This window comes from Cherax quadricarinatus, chromosome 9, assembly GCF_038502225.1.
Source record: "Cherax quadricarinatus isolate ZL_2023a chromosome 9, ASM3850222v1, whole genome shotgun sequence".
Lineage (NCBI taxonomy): Eukaryota > Metazoa > Arthropoda > Malacostraca > Decapoda > Parastacidae > Cherax > Cherax quadricarinatus.
This window is the reverse complement of record NC_091300.1, coordinates 54,987,148-55,008,437: the sequence shown is the minus strand read 5'-3', so window position 1 is coordinate 55,008,437 and position 21,290 is coordinate 54,987,148. Positions and strand designations below refer to the sequence as shown.

General features: G+C 44.8%; 1 protein-coding gene across 1 annotated transcript in view; it reads left to right on the top strand.

Moving 5' to 3' along the window:
- Positions 1–21,290, top strand: part of LOC138852453 (uncharacterized) — a 173,217-nt gene that overhangs the window by 114,663 nt on the left and 37,264 nt on the right. Inside the window, exon 8 of the mRNA XM_070083127.1 lies at positions 1,322–1,502. Coding sequence (XP_069939228.1) covers positions 1,322–1,502 — 181 coding nt within the window. The remainder of the gene's footprint in view (positions 1–1,321; positions 1,503–21,290) is intronic.

Genomic DNA, 21,290 nt, shown 5'->3' with positions numbered 1-21,290 from the left:
TGCACAAAAATTAATGAAAAATTAATGCATGCAGATACGTGCACGTTTATGTGTAAGCAAAAGTCTACATTACAGAAGTACACACATAACACAAACACATTTTGTTTATATTTTGTTAAATTACAAATGTATCTTCATCATCCATTATTCTGTTTCACATAGAGAAGAAAACGGAACTGAGCGTTGGGAAATAAGGGATACACATTTTCTGTGGAGAAATTTTCTCCAGGAGGGGGGTATCAGCCCCCTTCACCCCCTTTCAGCCCCTTTCAGCCCTGAGGGGCCCAGCCCTCTCAGAAGGGGCAAATATCTTGTTTACTGCTACAGCGAGTAATTGATCGCAGATGCAGTACGAGTAATCGACGTGGTCAAGCGACCGCCGCTCCTTGCAGTCCAGTGTTGCAGAGTGTATTTTAATAAGAGACAGTACATCTCTTACCTTAGCAGGACAATTAAGGAAAATCCTGCTCCCACTTTATTACCATAGTAAAGATAGTGGACATTGTTGTCTATGCTGAAGACAGCAAGATTTAAACATTCTGCTTTGCTTCATCGAGGAAGTGGCAAGGAAGCAAAAGTACTAGGTCAGCTTTTCCTTTGTTCTGGGGGCAGTAACGGCGTGGGTCGCTGTGGCGTCTTCAGATTACTTTTGACTCTTCTGAGAGTGACACTAACACCAGGATAACCAACAAAGAACGATCTGTGCGTTAGTGTGAACAAAGTGTCTCATAAAACAATAAATACTTACAAGAAGTGTGATCAGCTTCTTTAGTGATAAGATTGTGAACAATAAAGACAAATCTTGTGAAACATAGTGTACCAGTGTGCATATTCCTAGACTATGGAAGACGTGGACATCCAAGGACACTTTAGCTTCTATCAAGTCACCGATACCTGTCGAAGGTGTGAAGAACACCATAGCTCACGCTACAAGAGCAAGGTAGGTTACGAATTTCTTGTAGTACGGGGGACTGCGCAGTTCTTGAGTCGCAAGGAGTTTGTAATCAGCCTATAGTCGGCAGTTAGGTGCGGACTTTTGAGTCCACACAAGTAAGTTTGTCAGCAATCAGTGAATGAAGTATGCAGACATAACACCCCCTAGGGGTAATTTATTGTTTACATAATATGATCTATTCCAGCCCGTTGAGAGATGATCATGACAACAATTCAAGACCTCGTCTGCAGGGGCGGCTGTGTAGACGATTTGCTGTCTTTTATCAGCTAAGTGTTCCCATTATTTAAAAATTATAAATTATATCTTAGTTGGTAAACCCATTTCTCAACATCTTCCACTGAACTCATCTTGTTTCCATATTTTCAGTCATTTCAATCAGGTATATACTGGGAGATGGCCAAGGCGGAGAAGGCTGGTCGTCTCATATGGAGAACACAATCACAGTTCCCAGGAGACGTCAACACCTTGGTGAGGCGGGGCCACCACGTCCTCATGGATGCCGGCGTTGGTATAAGTGCCCAAATTGCTCAGGATTTCAGTAGAACAGGTAACACACATTACAAATCTATGTTTCACACACTCACACACACACACACACACACACACACACACACACACACACACTGCATGCGCGAGTCACATCTTAAGTGCTCTGTAAATGTGTTTTTGAGGGCTACCCAAGGTTACTGCATGAGTCATCAATTGTATGGTGGCCCGGTGGCCTGGTGGCTAAAGCTCCCGCTTCACACACGGAGGGCCCGGGTTCGATTCCCGGCGGGTGGAAACATTTCGACACGTTTCCTTACACCTGTTGTCCTGTTCACCTAGCAGCAAATAGGTACCTGGGTGTTAGTCGACTGGTGTGGGTCGCATCCTGGGGGACAAGATTAAGGACCCCAATGGAAATAAGTTAGACAGTCCTCGATGACGCACTGACTTTCTTGGGTTATCCTGGGTGGCTAACCCTCCGGGGTTAAAAATCCGAACGAAATCTTATCTTATCTTATCTTATCAAGGTACTGAACAACCCCTGAAGTGGTTTACAAGTTGCCCTGAGCCACATAAGTGTGGGGAGAGCCACAGTTTTATAAGTGAACATGAAAGTGTTATTGGCGGCTCAAGTTAGAGACGACAGACTTAGAATGGTGCAGGTGTTGTTACCATGTGTGCCACTCAAGAAAGATAATAAAGTGAAATTAGAGTGTGACCAGTGAAAGAAGCATAGTGAATTGAATTATATTATATAGAGAAATGAAAGGAGGTGGGGATACACCGGAACATCACAATGAGATGTACAATCTGCAGGCTGCATTGCCAGTATTTTACCTGGGCGTGGTTGTCAGGAAGTCAGGTGTTAGTTTCCAGGTACCGCCAGCAGATTTGTGAACGGTCCACCCTCCTTTTATGAAAAAGAATAGGCTAATAAGTACTAAATAACAAATACTAATTGGTAATTTAAAACATAACCAGGGTGGGCAGAAAGGTGTATAGTAGACTACGATGAAGAATAAGCATAGAAGGGAAAAGCTAGTAGGGGGTTGTTGGTCAGAGCAGGTCAGAGAAGCACTGCAGACCAACACATAGACCCACACACACACACACACACACACACACACACACACACACACACATCCACACACATAGTCCCACATCCACACATTATTCACACACAGACCCACACACACATACACACACACACACAAACACACACACACACACACAAACACACACACACACACACACACACACACACACACACACACACACACACACACACACACACACACACATGGCATTTGACAAATTTCCACAAAAGAGATTTGTGCAAAAGCTGGAGGACCAGACAGGGATAACAGGGAAGGCACTGCAATGGATCAGGGAATACCTGTCAGAAAGACAACAACAAGTCACAATATGGCGCGAGGGGTCACAGTGGGCGCCTGTGACGAGCGGGGCTCCACAAGGGTCAGCCCTAGGTTCGGTGCTGTTTCTGGCATTTATGAACGACATGACGAAAGGAATAGACACACAAGTGTCCCTGTTTGCAGATGATTTGAAGTTAATGAGAAGAATTCAATCGGATGAGGACCAGGCAGAACTACAAATGGATCTGGACAGGTTGCAGGCCTGATCCAGAAACTGGCTCCTGGAGTTCAACCCCACCAAGTGCAAAGTCATGAAGATTGGGAAGGGCAAAGAAGACTGAAGACGGAGTACAGTCTAAGGGGCCAGAGACTACACACCTCACTCAAGGAAAAGGATCTTGGGGTGAGTATAACACCAGACACATCTCCTGAGGTGCACATCAACCAAATAACTTCTGCAGCATATCGGCACCTAGCAAATAAGGAATCGTTCAGGACCCTGTACACCATGTACGTTAGGCCTATACTTGAGAATGCAGCACCAGTTTGGAACCCACGTCTACCCATGCACATAAGGAAACTAGAGAAAGTGAAAAATTTTGCAACAATACTAGTCTCGGAGCTAAGGAGCATGTCCTACGAGGAGGTTAAGGGAAATCGCCCTGACAACACTGGGGGACAGGAGAGATATGGGGGATATAATATAAAATACTGAGAGAAATCAACAAGGTAAACAGAGACAGGATGTTCCAGAGATGGAACACAACAACAAGGGGATGCATTTGGAAGTTGAAGATTCAGATGAATCACAGGGATGTTAGGAAGTATTTCTTCAGTCACAGAGCTGTCAGGAAGTGGAATAGTCTGAGAAGTGATATAGTGGATGCAGGATCCATACATTGCTTTAAGAAGAGGTATGATAAAGCTCATGGAGCAGGAAGAGTGACATAATAGTGACCAGTGAAGAGGCAGGGCTAGAAGCTGTGGCTCGACCCCTGCAACCACAACTAGGTGAGTACACACACCTTCACAGATGGAAACCAGGGGACTGGAGGATGAATTTGGAAAGGAAGATTGGGTAGCAGAGCTCATGAAAAGGGACCATATAGTGAAAAAGGAAGCTAGAAAAGCTTAGCATGAAAATGGAGGAGAGGATAATTGCAAAGAGAAGGAAGTGGGAGATGCAAATCAAAGAAGCAGAAGACGAACTGAAAAATCTGAAACTGCCTAAAGAACTTAAAGCAATGTGGGCATGGCATCAGAAACTTTTACCTCAGCCACAAATGAAGGGACTGTAAGGAACGAAGGAGTGAAACTGTATGCAGAGGCTCTAAGAGACCATTGGGGAGGCCGAGAAAAAAAAGAGGATCACATCAAGAAGAATCGAGGGGACTAAAAAATGAAAGAGATAAGTTATACATAGAGGCTCTAACAGACCACAGCGGTGCCCAGGGAAAGCTGAGAAGGCAAACTGACAGATACTGCACCCAGAGACAACAGATAGCGAAGAGATTGAAGAGAAGACACCTGCAATAGAGGCAATTAAACCGAATCAGTGGATGCATAAGGATATGCAGTAGGAGAAGTAAAGGGAGAGATGTCTTTGTTTATGGGCTCAAGGAAGCTGAAAGGAAACTTTTAAAGAAGGAAGACAAGGGGAGAAAAAAGTGATTGAAAGCATCATGAAAGTAATAGTAGAAGATGACACAAACCATCTACCAAATTTTCTGAGAATAGGGGGGTTTGCAAAAGGAAGAAACATGCCTGTCAAAAATATTTTCAAGGCAGAATTTGCTAGAAACATGATCCTGCAGGAGAAAGCGTGACTAAGGGACATGTTGGCATACCAGAGGGTGTATCTGGACCATGAAAGAACACTAGAAGAAAGGCAGAATCTGAGAGGGTACAAAGACAAAATAAGGAAAGAGAGGCAAAGATGGAGATGGACAGGAGAACCCAGACTCAGGAGGAAGATCAACCACAACCTCCCTCACAACCACTTACAGAAGCCCCCCAACCAGAGCAACCCCAATGCAACCAAACATTCTAACCCAAAACATGCAAGCTGTACCCAATGCCCCCACCCACCTCATTATAAACTCCACTTTCTCAGCAACCGCCCATAGTTCCTCATCTGGTCTCCCACTTCCATAACCCCAATGTACCCTCCAGACCACAATTTTAGAAAAGAAGTTGAAGATTTGGAATAGAAATGCAGACAGAATAACAAATAAATGTGAGGAGTGGCATGACAGAATCAAGGAGATATCCCTAGGCATAACTGGATTTACAGAAACGAAACTCACCAGGATAACAGAAGCAATCTTTCCACTTGTAAACCAAAACCTAAAGAAAAATGGAGCAGAGGTGGAGGAGTTGCACTGTTCATTAAAAACCAGTAGGAATTTGAGGAAATGGAAGGAATGGATGGAATAAGGCAAGTGTCACAACATAAGAACATAAGAACATAAGAACGAAGGAACACTGCAGAAGGCCTACTGGCCCATGCGAGGCAGGTCCAAGTCTCCTACCGGCTTAAGCCAATGCACCCAACCTAGTCAGGTCAGGTCACATTGACTTAAGGGAGGAACACGGCAACCGACCTGGTAGCACAAGCTATCAGGTCTAACTCACACCCACCCACATCCACTCATGTATTTATCCAACCTATTTTTAAAGCTACACAACGTTCTGGCCTCTATAACGGTACTTGGGAGTTTGTTCCACTCATCCACAACTCTATTACCAAACCAGTACTTTCCTATATCCTTCCTGAATCTGAATTTTTCCAACTTAAAACCATTGCTGCGAGTCCTGTCTAGGCTAGATATTTTCAGCACACTATTTACATCCCCTTTATTTATTCCTGTCTTCCATTTATACACCTCAATCATATCCCCCCTAATTCTACGTCTTTCTAGAGAGTGCAGATTCAGGGCCCTTAGTCTATCCTCATAGGGAAGGTTTCTGATACATGGGATCAACTTTGTCATCCTCCTTTGTACATTTTCCAGAGAATTTATATCCATTCTGTAATAAGGTGACCAAAACTGTGCAGCATAATCTAAATGAGGCCTAACCAAGGATGTATAGAGTTGAAGAACAACCTGAGGACTCCTATTATTTATGCTTCTTGATATGAAGCCAAGGATTCTATTAGCTTTATTGCGAACACTTATGCACTGTTGTCTTGGTTTCAGATTACTGCTAACCAGAACTCCTAAATCTTTTTCGCAATCCGTAATATTAAGATCTACATTATTTAGTTTATATGTGGCATGGTTATTGTCCTGTCCAACATTTAGAACTTTGCATTTGTCTATATTAAACTGCATCTGCCACTTCTCCGACCACTGCATCAGTCTATTCAAATCTTCCTGGAGTGCTCGAATGTCCTCGTCAGAATGAATTCGACGGCCTATTTTGGTGTCATCGGCAAATTTGCCGATGTCGCTCTTTATGCCCTCATCTATGTCGTTTATGTAGATTGTGAACAGCAGGGGGCCCAACACTGACCCCTGTGGAACACCGCTCGTGACACTTCCCCACTCTGATTTCTCCCCATTTATGCAAACTCTCTGCTGCCTATTTGTCAACCATGCCTCTATCCAGGAAAAAATTTCTCCTCCTATTCCATGTGCTTTAATTTTCCTCAATAGTCTCTGATGTGGGACCCTGTCAAAAGCCTTACTGAAGTCCATATACACAATATCATATTCATTACCATGATCTACCTCCTCAAATACCTTAGTGAAAAAAGTTAATAAATTCGTAAGGCAGGAACGCCCCTTTGTAAAACCATGCTGAGATTCGTTGATTAATTTATGCTTTTCAAGGTGGCTACGAACTGCCTCGGCAATTATTGATTCCATAAATTTTCCCACTATGGAGGTTAGGCTTATTGGTCTATAGTTCGAAGCTAAGGACCTGTCACCTGTTTTGAAAATAGGTATCACATTTGCCATTTTCCACTTATCTGGCACCATGCCAGTTTGTAGTGATATGTTGAAAAGATTAGCCAAAGGTGTGCTAAGCTCCTCTTTACATTCCTTTAGAACCCTTGCATACAGTTCATCAGGGCCTGGGGATTTGTTAGGTTTTAATTTATCTATTTGCCTAAGGACCATGTCACTTGTGACCCTAATAGTGCACAGTTTATTATCGTCCTGTTCTACATAATTTATCATTACTGGAATATCGCTGGTATCCTCCTGTGTAAAAACTGAGAGGAAGTATGTGTTAAAAATTCTACACATTTCCTTATCACTGTCAGTGAGCTGACCCGAGGAACTTTTGAGTGGGCCTATCTTGTCCCTGATCTTACTTCTGTATACCTGAAAGAATCCTTTTGGGTTAGTCTTCGATTCTCTTGCAACTTTAACCTCATAATCTCTTTTTGCTTTTCTAATTCCCTTTTTTATTTCTCTCTTTAACTGAATATATCGATTTCTCAATTGCCCCTCTCCTCTTTTGATTTGCCTATATATGCCTCTCTTTTGACCAATCAGATATTTTAATCTATTGTTCATCCATTTAGGATCATTTTTGTTTGATCTGATTTCCCTATTTGGAACATAATTTGACTGAGCAGCTAGAACTATGCCCTGGAAAGCATCATATCGGCAACCATCACCACCTACCTGACCCTTAGTCAGGTCATTCCAGTTCAGCCCACCTAAGTAATTTTTCAGTCCTATGAAATCAGCCAAGCGAAAGTCAGGGACGGAGACTTGATTGCCATTATTAGGGGAATTCCATGATATATTAAAACTGAGTGATTTGTGATCACTTTCCCCAAGCTCATCATTAACCTCAAGATTATTAATTAGTGTTTCCCTACTGGCAAGAACCAAGTCAAGGAGGTTATTTCCCCTAGTTGGCTCTGTCACAAACTGTTTTAAAAAACAATCCTGGATCGTATCAAGAAAGTCACCTGACTCTAAATTTCCTGTCAAATTGCTCCAGTCAATCTGTCTATAGTTGAAATCTCCCATTAGCACAACATTTTCGTATGTAGATGCCTTACGAATTTCGTCCCATAGAAGTTTACTGCACTCCCTATCAAGATTTGGGGCCCTGTAAATCACACCCAAAATTAGTTTTTCTCGGCCCTCGAGAAGCTGTAACCAAACAGATTCAGTGGCTGACGCTTCTAATTTAATATCTTGTCTAACACAACAATTTAAATTGTCTCTGACATACATCGCTACTCCACCACCTTTCCTGTTGACCCTGTCAGTGTGGAATAATTTATAGCCTTGTATGTGGCATTCAGAGGGCATCTCTCTATCTTTCAGATTGAGCCAGGTCTCTGTTATAGCAATAATATCTATGTTTCCTGCACTTGCAATTATTCTTAGCTCATCTATCTTATTTCTTACACTCCTGCTATTAGTATAGTAAACCTTAAGGGAGCGAGTCCCTTGCTGCCCTCTGCTGTCCCCCTTTGTTTGCTGACCTGATCTATTGTCTTTATTTATAACTTCATGCTGAATGCCTTTTATACATTTACTGTTTCCAACCCAAGTGTTGCACCCTGCTTGTTTCCCACACACACCCATACCTCTATCTTCCATCAGTTTAAAATCATAGGCATTTCACCAATGGCCTTCTCAATCGAGTCTGCAAGTGCTACCACCCCAGCCCCAGAGAGATGTACCCCATCCCTTGCATACATATCATGTTTGCCATAAAAGTTGTTCCAGTTGTCAATGAATGGGATTGCAAGTTCCTTGCAGTATCTGTCTAGCCAGCAATTTACACCAATTGCCCTAGACAACCATTCATTTCCTACTCCCCTTCTAGGCAAGATGCTACATATGATTGGGATCCCTCCCTTAGACTTAATGAAATCTATAGCTGACCTGTACTTATCTAGCAGCTCTTCTCTCCTACCCTTCCCAATATCATTTCCACCAGCACTGAGACAGATAATGGGCTTGCTCCCATTACCTGACATGATATTATCCAGCCTGTTGACAATGTCCCCAACACCAGCTCCAGGGAAGCACACTCTATCTCTCATCTTCTTATTCCTATTACAAAAAGCACGATCAATGTATCTTACCTGAGAGTCACCAACCACAAGAATGCGCTTACCTCCATTAGCAGGGGCAGTAGTACCCTTACCTTCACTGGCCACTGAAGTACATTCATCCTGAAGAACAGAGAAGCGATTTCCTACCTTCAGATCTTCACTCTTAACTTTCCTTACTCTGATGCGCCTTCCATTACTGTGAACTACTCGCCACTTGTAGCAGGTGCTAGGCTGCACCTCACTGCTGGTAGCCGTTGCTGCCTCCCCAACTACAGCCTCCTCACAGCGAGAGACAGACTGCACCTCGCTGCTAGAAGCCTCATTCCCCACAACTCCAGCCACCTCACACTCTCTCCCAGACCCATTGAGGTGGACCTTCAGCCTCCTAATCACCTCCTGGAGAAGCAAGACCTCCTCCTTCAACTCTCCAACCTCAATTTTTAAAACACTGCAGAAGCAAGCCATGCTTTGTAACCGTCCACACTAATCCCCAAAGCAGCTCAGGGTCTGTGACCTCACGTGACGACTGACCACTGAGTACTGACGAGTTGGAACAATCCAGTCTGGGGGTCATAAGGTGGTAATTGCAGTGATGCACAACCAGCCACCGAACAGCAGGAGGCCAAGAGAAGAACACAGAGAGCAACAAAGCAATAGCAGAGACACTAGCGGAGGTGGCCAGAAGAGCTCACATGGATATAGCAGAGTTAATAGTCAGAGGTGATTTCAATCACAAGGAGATTGACTGGGAAAACCTGGAGCCCCATGGTGGTCCCGAAAAATGGAGAGCCAAGATGATGGATGTGGTACTGGAAAACCTCATGCATCAACATGTTAGAAATACTGCCAGAGGATGAACCAGCAACACTGAGCCTAGTATTCACCTTGAGTAGTTTGGACATCAAGGATATCATGTATGACAGGCTCCTTGGAGCTAGTGATCATGTGGTTCTGTGCTTTAAGTACATAGCTGAGCTACATGTGGAAAGAATAGCAGGAATAAGATGGGAAAAGCCAAACAACAAAACGGACTGAACAGGAGTGAGAAACTTCCTGCAAGACATTCAATGGAAAAGAGAATTAGAAGGAAAACCAGTAAAAGAATAACAAAATGACAACAAAATGCAATGAGGCAAAGGAGAAGTTTGTTTCCAAAGGAAAACAGAAATAATTAGAAGACCAGAACGAGTCCTTGGTTTACCCAAAAGTGAACAAGGCAAAATCTAAGTGCACTAAAGAATGGAAAATGTACAGAAGACAAAGGACCCAGGAAAATAAAGAGATTAGCCAAAGATCCAGAAAGGAATATGCACTGATAAGAAGGGCGGCTCAGTGACAATACGAAAAAAACATAGCATCGAAAGTCTAGTCTGACACAAAGCTGCTGTACAGCCACATCAGGAGGAAAGCAACAGTCAAGGACCAGGTAATCAGGCTGAGGAAGGAAGGTGGGGAGTTCACAAGAAACGACCGAGAAGTATATGAGGAGCTCAATATGAGATTTATAGAAGTATTTACAGTGGAGACAGGAAGGACTCCAGGAACTCAGAATAGGGAAGCACACCAACAAGGGATACACCAACAAGTGCTGGATAAAATACACACAACCGAGGAGGATGTGAAGAAGCTGCTATGTGAACTTGATACCTCAAAGACAGTGGGACTGGGCATCTCTCCCTAGAGAGGGGGCAGAAATGCTGTGAGTGCCACTAACAAAAATCTTCAACACATCCACTGAAACTGGGCAACTACTTGACATATGGAAAATGTCAAATGTAGTCCAATTTTTCAAGAAATGAGACAAACACGAGGCATTGAACTACAGACCTGTGTCACTGACGTGCATAGTATGCAAAGTCATGGAGAAAATCATCAGGAGAGTGGTAGAGCACCTAGAAAGACACAGGCTTATAAACGACAACCAACACAGTTTCAAGGAAGCAGAATCTTGTATCACAAACCCACTGGAGTTTTACGACAAGGTAACAGAAGACATGAGAGAGAGGGGTGGATAGATTGCATTTTCTTGGACTGCAAGAAGACCCTCAAAACTGTTCCTCACAAGAGGTTAATGCAAAAGGAAGATGATCAGGCACACATAACAGGAAAGGCATTGCAATGGATCAGAGAATATCTGACAGGGAGGCAACAGCGAGTCATGGTACATGACCAGAAATAGCATAGATAAGATGAAGATAGGGTTGACGAGTGTGTGAGGAGCGAAGCGGTCTAGTGAGGGGTAACGTCAGACACTTGTAGAAGCTGAGACAAGCTAAATTTTACAACCTAGTATTGCTTTCCATATTTTATAAGTAGAATTGATGTGTTAGAATCACTATTGATAAGTTTTAGAATTACTGGTATTTATTAGCAGTAGGAATACTTAGAAGTGGGGGCACACACACACATACACGAGAGTGGAGTAACAGTCACCCCTCAACCACATACCACCTACCTCCCTTTCCCTCCACTGGACATCCGGTCCAAGCTCTCTCTCTCTCTCTCACTCTCTCTCCCTCTCAACCCCCCCCCTTTTTTTTTTTTTTTTTTTTTTTTTTTACACAGGGTTTGACAAGGTTAAGGATCCCTAGCTTTATTGACAGCTATTTACAGGTTAAGGATTCCTAACTTTATTGGCAAGCTAAGAGCTGTTACCTACATCAGCTCATTTGAAAGCATTTTTGTTATGAGACATACAAGTAGGGAACAGGATGAAGTTGGAGCCATCTGTGGGCCAGCATTTTCATTTGATCAACTGACGTTATCTCGTTGACATCATTATGCTGTACGAATGTGTTCCATACTCGAGTCATCCTGGGTATGTATGATCTCAGATGGAGTGATGTTCTGGAGAAGGGTACAGCCAGAGTGAAGTTGCTGCTTTCTGCCCGTCTTGTGGCATAAAAGCTTGTTTCACGCTGTCCTCGAAGTGGATCCAAGTGTGGTATTTTGACAATATTGGCCTTGTACATAACAGTAAGGCCACCCACATCCCTCCTATGTTGAAGGCTCTGCTGAAATGACAGATCTATCCAGGATGGGTCCAGGCGAGAGATGAGACGTCTTGCTCTGTTCTCTACTCTGTCAAGCAGTCGCAGATGAGAGGGGGGGCAGGCAAACCAAGAAAGTGGAGCATACTCAAGGTGTGAGCGTACTTGTGCCTCGTACAGGATCTTGCAACCCCTACTGTCAAGCAGATGCGAGATACGGCGAAGTGCTGTAAGCTTCCTGTAAGCTTCCTCTCTCTCTCTCTCTCTCTCTCTCTCTCTCTCTCTCTCTCTCTCTCTCTCACCACGCTCTCTCTCTCTCTCTCTCTCTCTCTCTCTCTCTCTCTCTCTCTCTCTCTCTCTCTCTCTCTCTCTCTCTCTCCCTCTCTCTACCTTTCTCTCTCCCTCTCTTTCCATCTTTCCCCTCCCTCTTCTCTATCTCTATCTCTTCCTTTCTATCTTCTCTCTCCTCTCCTCACACACACCTTTCATTCATCTTCCCTTCCCTCCCTTGGCCTCCCCTAACTTCCCTTCCTCCCCACTCCCCTCCCATCATTCTCTCTCCCTCTCTCTCTATCCCCCTCTCTCTCTCCCTCCCTCTTTCTCACACACAAGCTCCTTTCCGTGGTAAAAAAAAATGGGTAACCCAGGAGGAAGGAACCTGGGAGGGAAGAATGGGAGGTACAGCTCACAAAAATGGAGGAAGAGTGGGGAAGGAAGCTAGCTGAGCTCGGCAGGGTAATGGAGGAGAGGAAAGCTGAAGAGAGCAGGAAGTGGGGACTACAAGTCTTAGTAGCAGAAGATAAGATGAAGTGCTTAGAAGAGGAGCTAAAAAACCTGAAACAGAATAGAGAGACATATGACAGCACAGGAATGACATCAGGGACTTCTATACCAGTCACAGACGAGAGGGCTGTAGGGATTCAGGAAAAGATGAGTACAGGAAGACCAATCGTGAAGCCTGCAGTCAATGCAGGAGACAAGACTTATGTAGAGACTCTAACAGTCAACTCTAACAGCTGAGCAGGGAAGACAGTCCACTGAGCATAGGGGCTACAGCAAGGGCAGGGGTTGAAGGCAGGAACATCTCGATGGAAGGAGATAAAACACTTCATAGGACACAAAGAGAGACACAGTGGGAGGAGGAGAGAGAGAGAGAGAGGTCAGAGTTTGTCTACGGGCTCCAAGAAATTGAAGGGGAAACATATGATGAAAAAATCCAAGGGGAGAAGAAAACAATCGAAGGTATCTTGAAAGCAATAGGAGGGGAGACATGACCAAGGTGGCAAATTTTTGGAGAATTGGGTGGTTTGCATGCAGAAGGAGATGGCCTTTCAAAGTAGTCTTCAAGGCAGAATCAGCTCGAACCAGAGTATCAGAGAGTGTACCTCAATCGCGACAGAACACAGGAGGAAAGGGCGAGACTGAGAGGGTACAAAAAGGAAAGGAGGAATGGGAGGCATCGATGAGGATGAGCAGAACCCAGACTCAGGTGGAAGGACAAATTCACCCTACAGAGACACCCACAGAAGGACTCCAACCACAACAACCCCGAAGCAACTGAACAACCTCAACCAAAACCTGCACACTGTTCCCTTTGCCCCCACCCCCACCACCACAAAACCCACCCACACTGTGAAAACCCCAATGCAGCTGAACAGTCTCAACAAACACCCACACACTGTTCCCTCTGTCTCCACCCCCCACATCACAAACCCCACTGCTAGAGCAGCTCCCTATGGGTACTCTGCCCTCACCTCCCCACCACAAATCCCACCCACACCACAAACCCCCATAACCCCCCAGGGCTTCCACCCCCCCAAACCCCAATATTCTCCCAGGTCCATCATGATAGACAAGAAGCTGAAAGTGTGGCACACAAACGCAGATGAAATAACAAATATGAGGAATGGCACAAAATAATCAACGAGAAGTCCCCGGACATCATAGCAGTCACAGAAACGAAACTCACTGAGACAATAACAGATGCAGTCTTCCCACTGGGATATCAGATCCTGAGAAACGATAGAAAGAGCAGAGGGGGAGGAGTGATTTCACTGCTCATAAAAAGCCGATGGAGTTTCTAGGAAATGGAGGGCATGGACGAGATTGGAGAAAGGGTCTACATAGCAGGCAAAATTCAATCTGGGGAACATTAGGTAATCATTTCTGTGATGTATAACCCACCACAGAACTGCAGGAGGCCAAGAGAGGAATATGATGAGAACAACAGAGCGATGGTGGACACACTGGCTGAGGTGGCACGAAGAGCTCAAAGTTACTGGTTATGGGTGATTTCAACCACAGGGAGATCAATTGGGAAAACCTGGAGCCTCATGGGGGCCCTGAAACATGGAAACTGGAAACTCTCATGCATCAACACATCAGGGACACTACCAGAATGCGAGGGGAGGATGAACCAGCAAGACTGGACCTTGTACTCACCCTGAGTAGCTCAGACATTGATAACATCACATATGAGAGGCCCCTCGGAGCTAGTGACCATGTAGTCCTGAGGTATGAGGAACTTCCTGCAGGAGGTGCAGTGGGACAGAGAAATGGTAGGAAAGACAATAAACGAAATGATGTAGAATGTAACAACAAAATGCAAGGAGGCAGAGGAAAGATTTGTTCCCAAGGGCAACAGAAACAATGGGAAGACCAAAGCGAGTCCTTGGTTTACCCAAAGGTACAGGGAAGCAAAAACTAAGTGCATTAGAGAATGGAAGAGGTATAGAAGGCAAAGGACCCAGGAAAGCAAGGAGATCAGTCGAAGAGCTAGAAACGAATATGCATAGATAAGGAAGGAGGCCAAGCAGCAGTACGAAAAAGACATAGCATCGAAAGCCAAGTATGACCCGAAACTGCTGTTTAGCCACATTAGGAGAAAGACGACAGTGAAAGACCAGGTGATCAGGCTGAGGAAAGAAGGTGGGAAACTCACAAGAAACGATCAAGAGGTATGGGAGGAGCTCAACAGGAGATTTAACGAAGTATTCACAGTGGAGACAGGAAGGACTCTGGGAAGACAGGACAGAGGGGGACACTAACAGGGAATAAACCAACAGGTGCTAGACGATATGCATACAACTGAGGAGGAGGTGAAGAAGCTGCTAAGTGACCTTGATACATCAAAGGCAATGGGACTGGACATCTTCCCGTTGGTCCTCAGGGAGAGAGCAGATATACTGTGTGTGCCATTAACTACAATCTTCAACAAATCCCTTGAAACTGGGCAACTACCTGTGGTATGGAAGACTGCAAATGTAGTTCCCATTTTAAAAAGGAGAGAAAAGAGGCACTAAATTACACACCAGTGTCACTGACCTGTATAGTATGCAGAGTCATGGAGAAGATTATCAGAAGGAGAGTGGTGGAGCACTTGGAACGGAATAAGATTACTAACGATAACCAGCACGGATTCATGGAAGGCAAATCCTGTGTCACAAACCTTCTGGAGTTCTATGACAAAGTTACAGAAGTGCGACACGAGAGAGAGGGCTAGGTTGATTGGATTTTCTTGGACTGCAAGAAGGCCTTCGACACAGTTCCTCACAAGAGACTAGTGCAGAAACTAGAGGATCAGGTGTGTATAACAGGAAGGGCACTGCAATGGATCAGAGAATACCTGGCAGAGAGGCAACAACTAGTCATGGTATGGGATGAGGTATCACAGTGGGCACCTGCGATGAGCGAGGTCCCACAGGGGTCGGTCCTAGGACCAGTGCTATTTTTGGTATATGTGAATGACATGATGGAAGGGATAGACTCAGAGGTGTCCCTGTTCGCAGATGATGTTAAGTTAAATCAGATGAGGATCAGGCAGGACTTCAAAGAGACCTGGACAGGCTGGACACGTGGTCCAGCAACTGGCTTCTTGATTTCAATCCTGCCAAATGCAAAGTCATGAAGATTGGAAAAGGGCAAAGAAGACCACAGACAGAGTAAAAACTAGGTGGCCAAGGACTGCAAAACTCGCTCAAGGAGAAAGATCTTGGGGTGACCATAACACCGAGCATGTCTCCAGTGGCACTCATAAACCAGATAACTGCTGCAGCATACGAGCGCCTGGCAAACCTGAAAAGAGAGTTCCAATACCTTAGCAAGGAATCGTTCAAGACACTGTACACTGTGTACATCAGGCCCATACTGGAGTAAGCAGCTCCAGTTTGGAACCGACACCTGGGCAAGCACATCAAGAAATTAGAGAAAGTGCAAAGGTTTGCAACAAGGCTAGTTCCGGAGCTCAGGGGTATGTCCTACGAAGAAAGGTTGAGGGAAATCGGACTGACGACATTGGAGGACAGGTGGGTCAGGGGAGACATGATAATAACATACAAAATACTGCATGGAATAGATAAGGTAGACAGAGACAGGTTGTTCCAGAGAGGAGACACAGAAACAAGGGGTCACAATTCGAAGCTGAAGACTCAGACGAGACATAGGGATGTTAGGAAGTATTTCTTCAGTCATAGAGTCGTCAGGAAGTGGAATAGCCTAACAAGTGTTGTAGTGGAGGAAGGAACCATACGTAGCTTTAAGACGAGGTATGACAAAGCTTTGGAAGCATAGAGAGAGAGGACCTAGTAGGGATCAGTGATAAGGCGGGGCCAGGAGCTGTATCTCGTCCCCTGCAACCAAAATTAGGTGAGTACAATTAGGTGAGTACAAACACCCACACACATATATGTACACATCTACTCACAGTATTTGGTACTTAAATCCAGAAGTCAGGGCGGGCAGGCAGGTGTGTCTATTATTCTAGTGCCACTAGAGAGAACAATGAATATAAAAGGTTACATTCTACTAGGAAAGAACTGTCTAGTAAATGCTAATTAGGATACAAAAACTTAAGTCTGGTGTAAAGTGTACTAGGCCTCACTAACACTACACGTACACAAATGCATGTGAGAACATACTTTGTGCGTACACACACATGTACACGAACCTTTGCCACCCCTGTAAACGCTGATCCCTCACACCTACACTCTAACCACTATTGGGCACACATACTCCCCCACACTATCCCACACTCCTCCTCCCTCTCATTCTCACACTATCTCTCTCTCACTCTCTCTCACTCACTCTCACTCACTCTCTCTCTCTCTCTCTCTCTCTCTCTCTCTCTCTCTCTCTCTTCTTCTTCTTCTTCTTCTTCTTCTTCTTCTTCTTCTTCTTCTTCTTCTTCTTCTTCTTCTTCTTCTTCGTCTTCTTCTTCTTCTTCTTCTTCTCCTCTTCCTCTTTCTTCTCCTTCTCCTCCTCCTCGTCCCCTTCCCATTTCTCCCTCCACTTCCCCCCTTGCCTTTCTCTCACTTCCTTTCCCCCCTCTCTCCCTGTATCCCCCTATCCTTCCCCTTATATCTCTCCGCCTCTGCCACTGTCCCCACCTCCCACTCTCTCTCCCTCTCCCTCCCTCCCTACCTCCCTCCCACTCTCCATCCCCCTCTCCTTCCCAACAATAAAAACCTCCACTCACACACACACACACACACACACACACACACACACACACACACACACACACACACACTAAACTTATAGACCTGTGTCATTGACGTGTATAGTATGCAAAATTATGGAGAAGATTATCAGGAGGAGAGTGGTGGAGCACCTGGAACGGAACAGGAGTATAAATGCCAACCAGCACGGATTCACGGAAGGCAAATCCTGTGTCACAAACCTTCTGGAGTTTTATGATAAAATAACAGAAGTAAGACAAGAGAGAGAGGGGTGGGTTGATTGCATCTTCTTGGACTGCAAGAAGGCCTTTGACACAGTTCCTCACAAGAGATTAGTGCAGAAGCTAGAGCATCAGGTGCATATAACAGGAAGGGCACTGCAATGGATCAGAGACTACCTGACAGGGAGGCAACAACGAGTCATGGTACGTAATGATGTATCACAGTGGGCACCTGTGACGAGCGGGGTCCCACAGGGGTCGGTCCTAGGACCAGTGCTATTTTTGGTATATGTGAACGACATGACGAAGGGTTAGACTCAGAAGTGTCCCTGTTTGCAGATGATGTGAAGTTAATGAGGAGAATTAAATCTGATGAGGACCAGGCAGGACTTCAAAGAGACCTGGACAGACTGGACACCTGGTCCAGCAAATGGCTTCTCGAATTTAATCCTGCCAAATGCAAAGTCATGAAGATAGGGGAAGGGCACAGAAGACCACAGACAGAGTATAGGCTAGGTGGCCAAAGACCAAACCTCACTCAAGGAGAAAGATCTTGGGGTGAGTATAACACCGAGCATGTCTCCGGAAGCACACATCATTCAGATAACTGCTGCAGCATATGGGCGCCTGGCAAACCTGAGAACAGCATTCCGATACCTTAGTAAGGAATTATTCAAGACACTGTACACCGTGTATGTCAGGCCCATACTGGAGTATGCAGCACCTGTTTGGAACCCGCACTTGATAAAGCACGTCAAGAAACTAGAGAAAGTACAAAGGTTTGCAACAAGGTTAGTTCCAGAGCTAAGGGGAATGTCCTATGAAGAAAGATTAAGGGAAATCGGCCTGACGACACTGGAGGACAGGAGGGTCAGGGGAGACATGATAACGACATATAAAATACTGCGTGGAATAGACAAGGTGGACAAGGACAGGATGTTCCAGGGAGGGGACACAGAAACAAGAGGCCACAACTGGAAGTTGAAGACACAAATGAGTCAGAGAGATAGTAGGAAGTATTTCTTCAGTCATAGAGTTGTAAGGCAGTGGAATAGCCTAGAAAATGACGTAGTGGAGGCAGGAACCATACACAGTTTTAAGACGAGGTTTGATAAAGCTCATGGAGTGGGGGGAGAGAGGGCCTAGTAGCAACCGGTGAAGAGGCGGGGCCAGGAGCTAGGACTCGACCCCTGCAACCACAAATAGGTGAGTACAAATAGGTGAGTACACACACACACACAAACACACATCACAAACGACCACACGAAAACACAAGTTTCTCTTTTTCTGGTGACAAAACAAAATGGGCTGCCAAAGGGCAGGACAGAGAAATAAGGGACTGGTGGATGAACCTGAGAGGGAAGTTTGGGTGGCAGAGCTCGCAAAAAGTGAGGAAGAGTGAGGGAAGGAAGCTAGAAGTGCTTAGCAAAAAAATGGAGGAGAGGATTGCTGCCGAGAGCAGGAAATGGAAGCTACAATCCATAGCAACAGAAGATAGAGAGCATAGAAGAGGAACTAAAAAGTCTGAAACACTCTAAACAACTGAAGAGAAGTACAGGCATGATATCAGGAATTGCTATATCAGTCACAGAGGAGGGAACTATAGAAAACAAAGGACTTATATTGTATACAGAAGCCCTATCAGACCACTTTGGAGCCTGGGAAAAGATGAGGAGCACACCAGGAACAAATGAGGGGTCTAAAGAATATGAAGGAGCTAAGCTATAAGAAGAGGCCCTAACAAATTACAGCAGTGCCCAGGAAAAGCTGAGAAGGAAAAATGAATGCTGCAATGGAGACAACTAATTCGTCTCAGGGAAAGCAAAGAAAAATACAGTGGGAGGACGAAAGGAGAGGTCAATTTTTGTTTACAGGCTCCAGAAAGTTGAAGGGGAAACTTATGAAGCAAGAAGACAGGATGAGAAAAAAGCAATTGAGAGTATCACGAAAGCAATAGGAGAGGACGACACGACCTACTTGACAAATATTTTAAGAATAGCATGGTTTGCAATAGGGAAAAAATGGCCTGTCAAAGTGATTTTCAAGGCAGAATCAGCTCGAAATAGGATCCTGCAGGAGAAATGACAACTAAGGGACTTACCAAAGCACCAGAGGGTGTACCTTGACTGTGACAGAACACAAAACAGCAGAAACTGAAAGAAGGAGTACAAAGAAGCAAAAAGAAATGAGAGGCAAAGACAGAGATGAGCAGGAGAACCCAGACTCATGAGGAAGAGCAACCTCTCTCAGAACCACCCCCAGAAGGACCTCAACCATGACAACCTCAATGCTACCAAACACTCGAACCCAAAACCCATGCACTGTACCCTCTGACCCCTACCTTCTCATCACAAACCCCACCCCCAAATCAACCACCTATAGTTCCCTACCAGGTTTCCCAATCCTTCAACCCCAACATTCTCCCCAGACCACAGTTTTAGAAAAGTTGAAGGTGTGGTATACGAATGCAGATGGATAACAAATAAATGTGAGGGGTAACATGAAAGAATCAATACAGTCAAAGAAACGAAACTCACCAGAATAGCAGATGCAATCTTCCCACCTGCATTTCAAATCCTGAGGAAAGATAAAGGGAGCAGAAGAGGAAGAGGAGTTACACTCCTCACTAAAAACCAATGAAGATTTGAGAAAATGGAAGGAATGGACTAAATTGGCAAAAGGGACCACACAGTAGGTACAATTCACTTTGGGGGACATAAGGTAGTCATTGCAGTGATGTATAAGCCACCACAGAAGTGCAGGAGGCCAAGAGAAGAATATGAAGATAGCAACAGAGCAATTGTGGAAACACTAGCTGAGGGGAACAGAAGACCTCACATGGGTAGAGCAAAGTTACTAGTTATGGGCGATTTCAATCACAAGGAGATTGATTGGGAAAACCTGGAGCCATATAGGGGCCATGAAACACAGGCAAAATGATGGATGTGGTGCTGGAAAACTTCTTGCATCAGCATGTTAGGGACACTACGAGTGAGAGAGGGCAGGATGAACCACCAAGACTGGACCTCGTGTTCACCATGAGCAGCTTGGACATTGAGGACATTGCATGTGAGCCTTGAATAAATAATAGAGTTACAAGTAGATAAGGTAATAGGAGAAGGATGGGAAAAGCCAAAATACAAAAGGGGGGACTACACAGGCATGAGGAACTTCCTGCAGGAAGTTCAGTGGACAAGAGAATTGGTAGGAAAGTTCGTAACCAAAATAATGGACTACGTAATAACAAAATGCAGGGGAACAGAAGAAATGTTTGTTCCCAAGGGCAACAGAAATAATGGGAAAACCAGAATGGGCCCATGGTTTGCCCAAATTTATAGGGATGCAAAAACTAAGCGCACTAGAGAATGGAAAAAGTACAGAAGACAAAGGACTCTGGAAAATAAAGAGATTAGTCAACCAGCCAGAAACAAGTATGCAGAGATAAAGAGGGAGGGAAGCCCAGCGACAGTACAAAAACGACATAGCATCAAAAGTCAAGTCTGACCCGAAGATAACATTCAAGGACAAGGTAATCAGGCTGACGAAAGAAGGCGGAAAGCTCACAAGAAATGACCAAGAAGTATGTGAGGAACTCAACATGAGATTTAAGGAAGTATTTACAGTGGAGACAGAAAGGACTCCTGGAAATCAGAAGAGAGGGGTACACCAACAAGGGATATACCAGCAAGTGTTGTATGAAATGCACACAACTGAGGAGGAGGTGACCTTGATACCTCAAAGATGGTGAGACTGGATATTTCTCTGT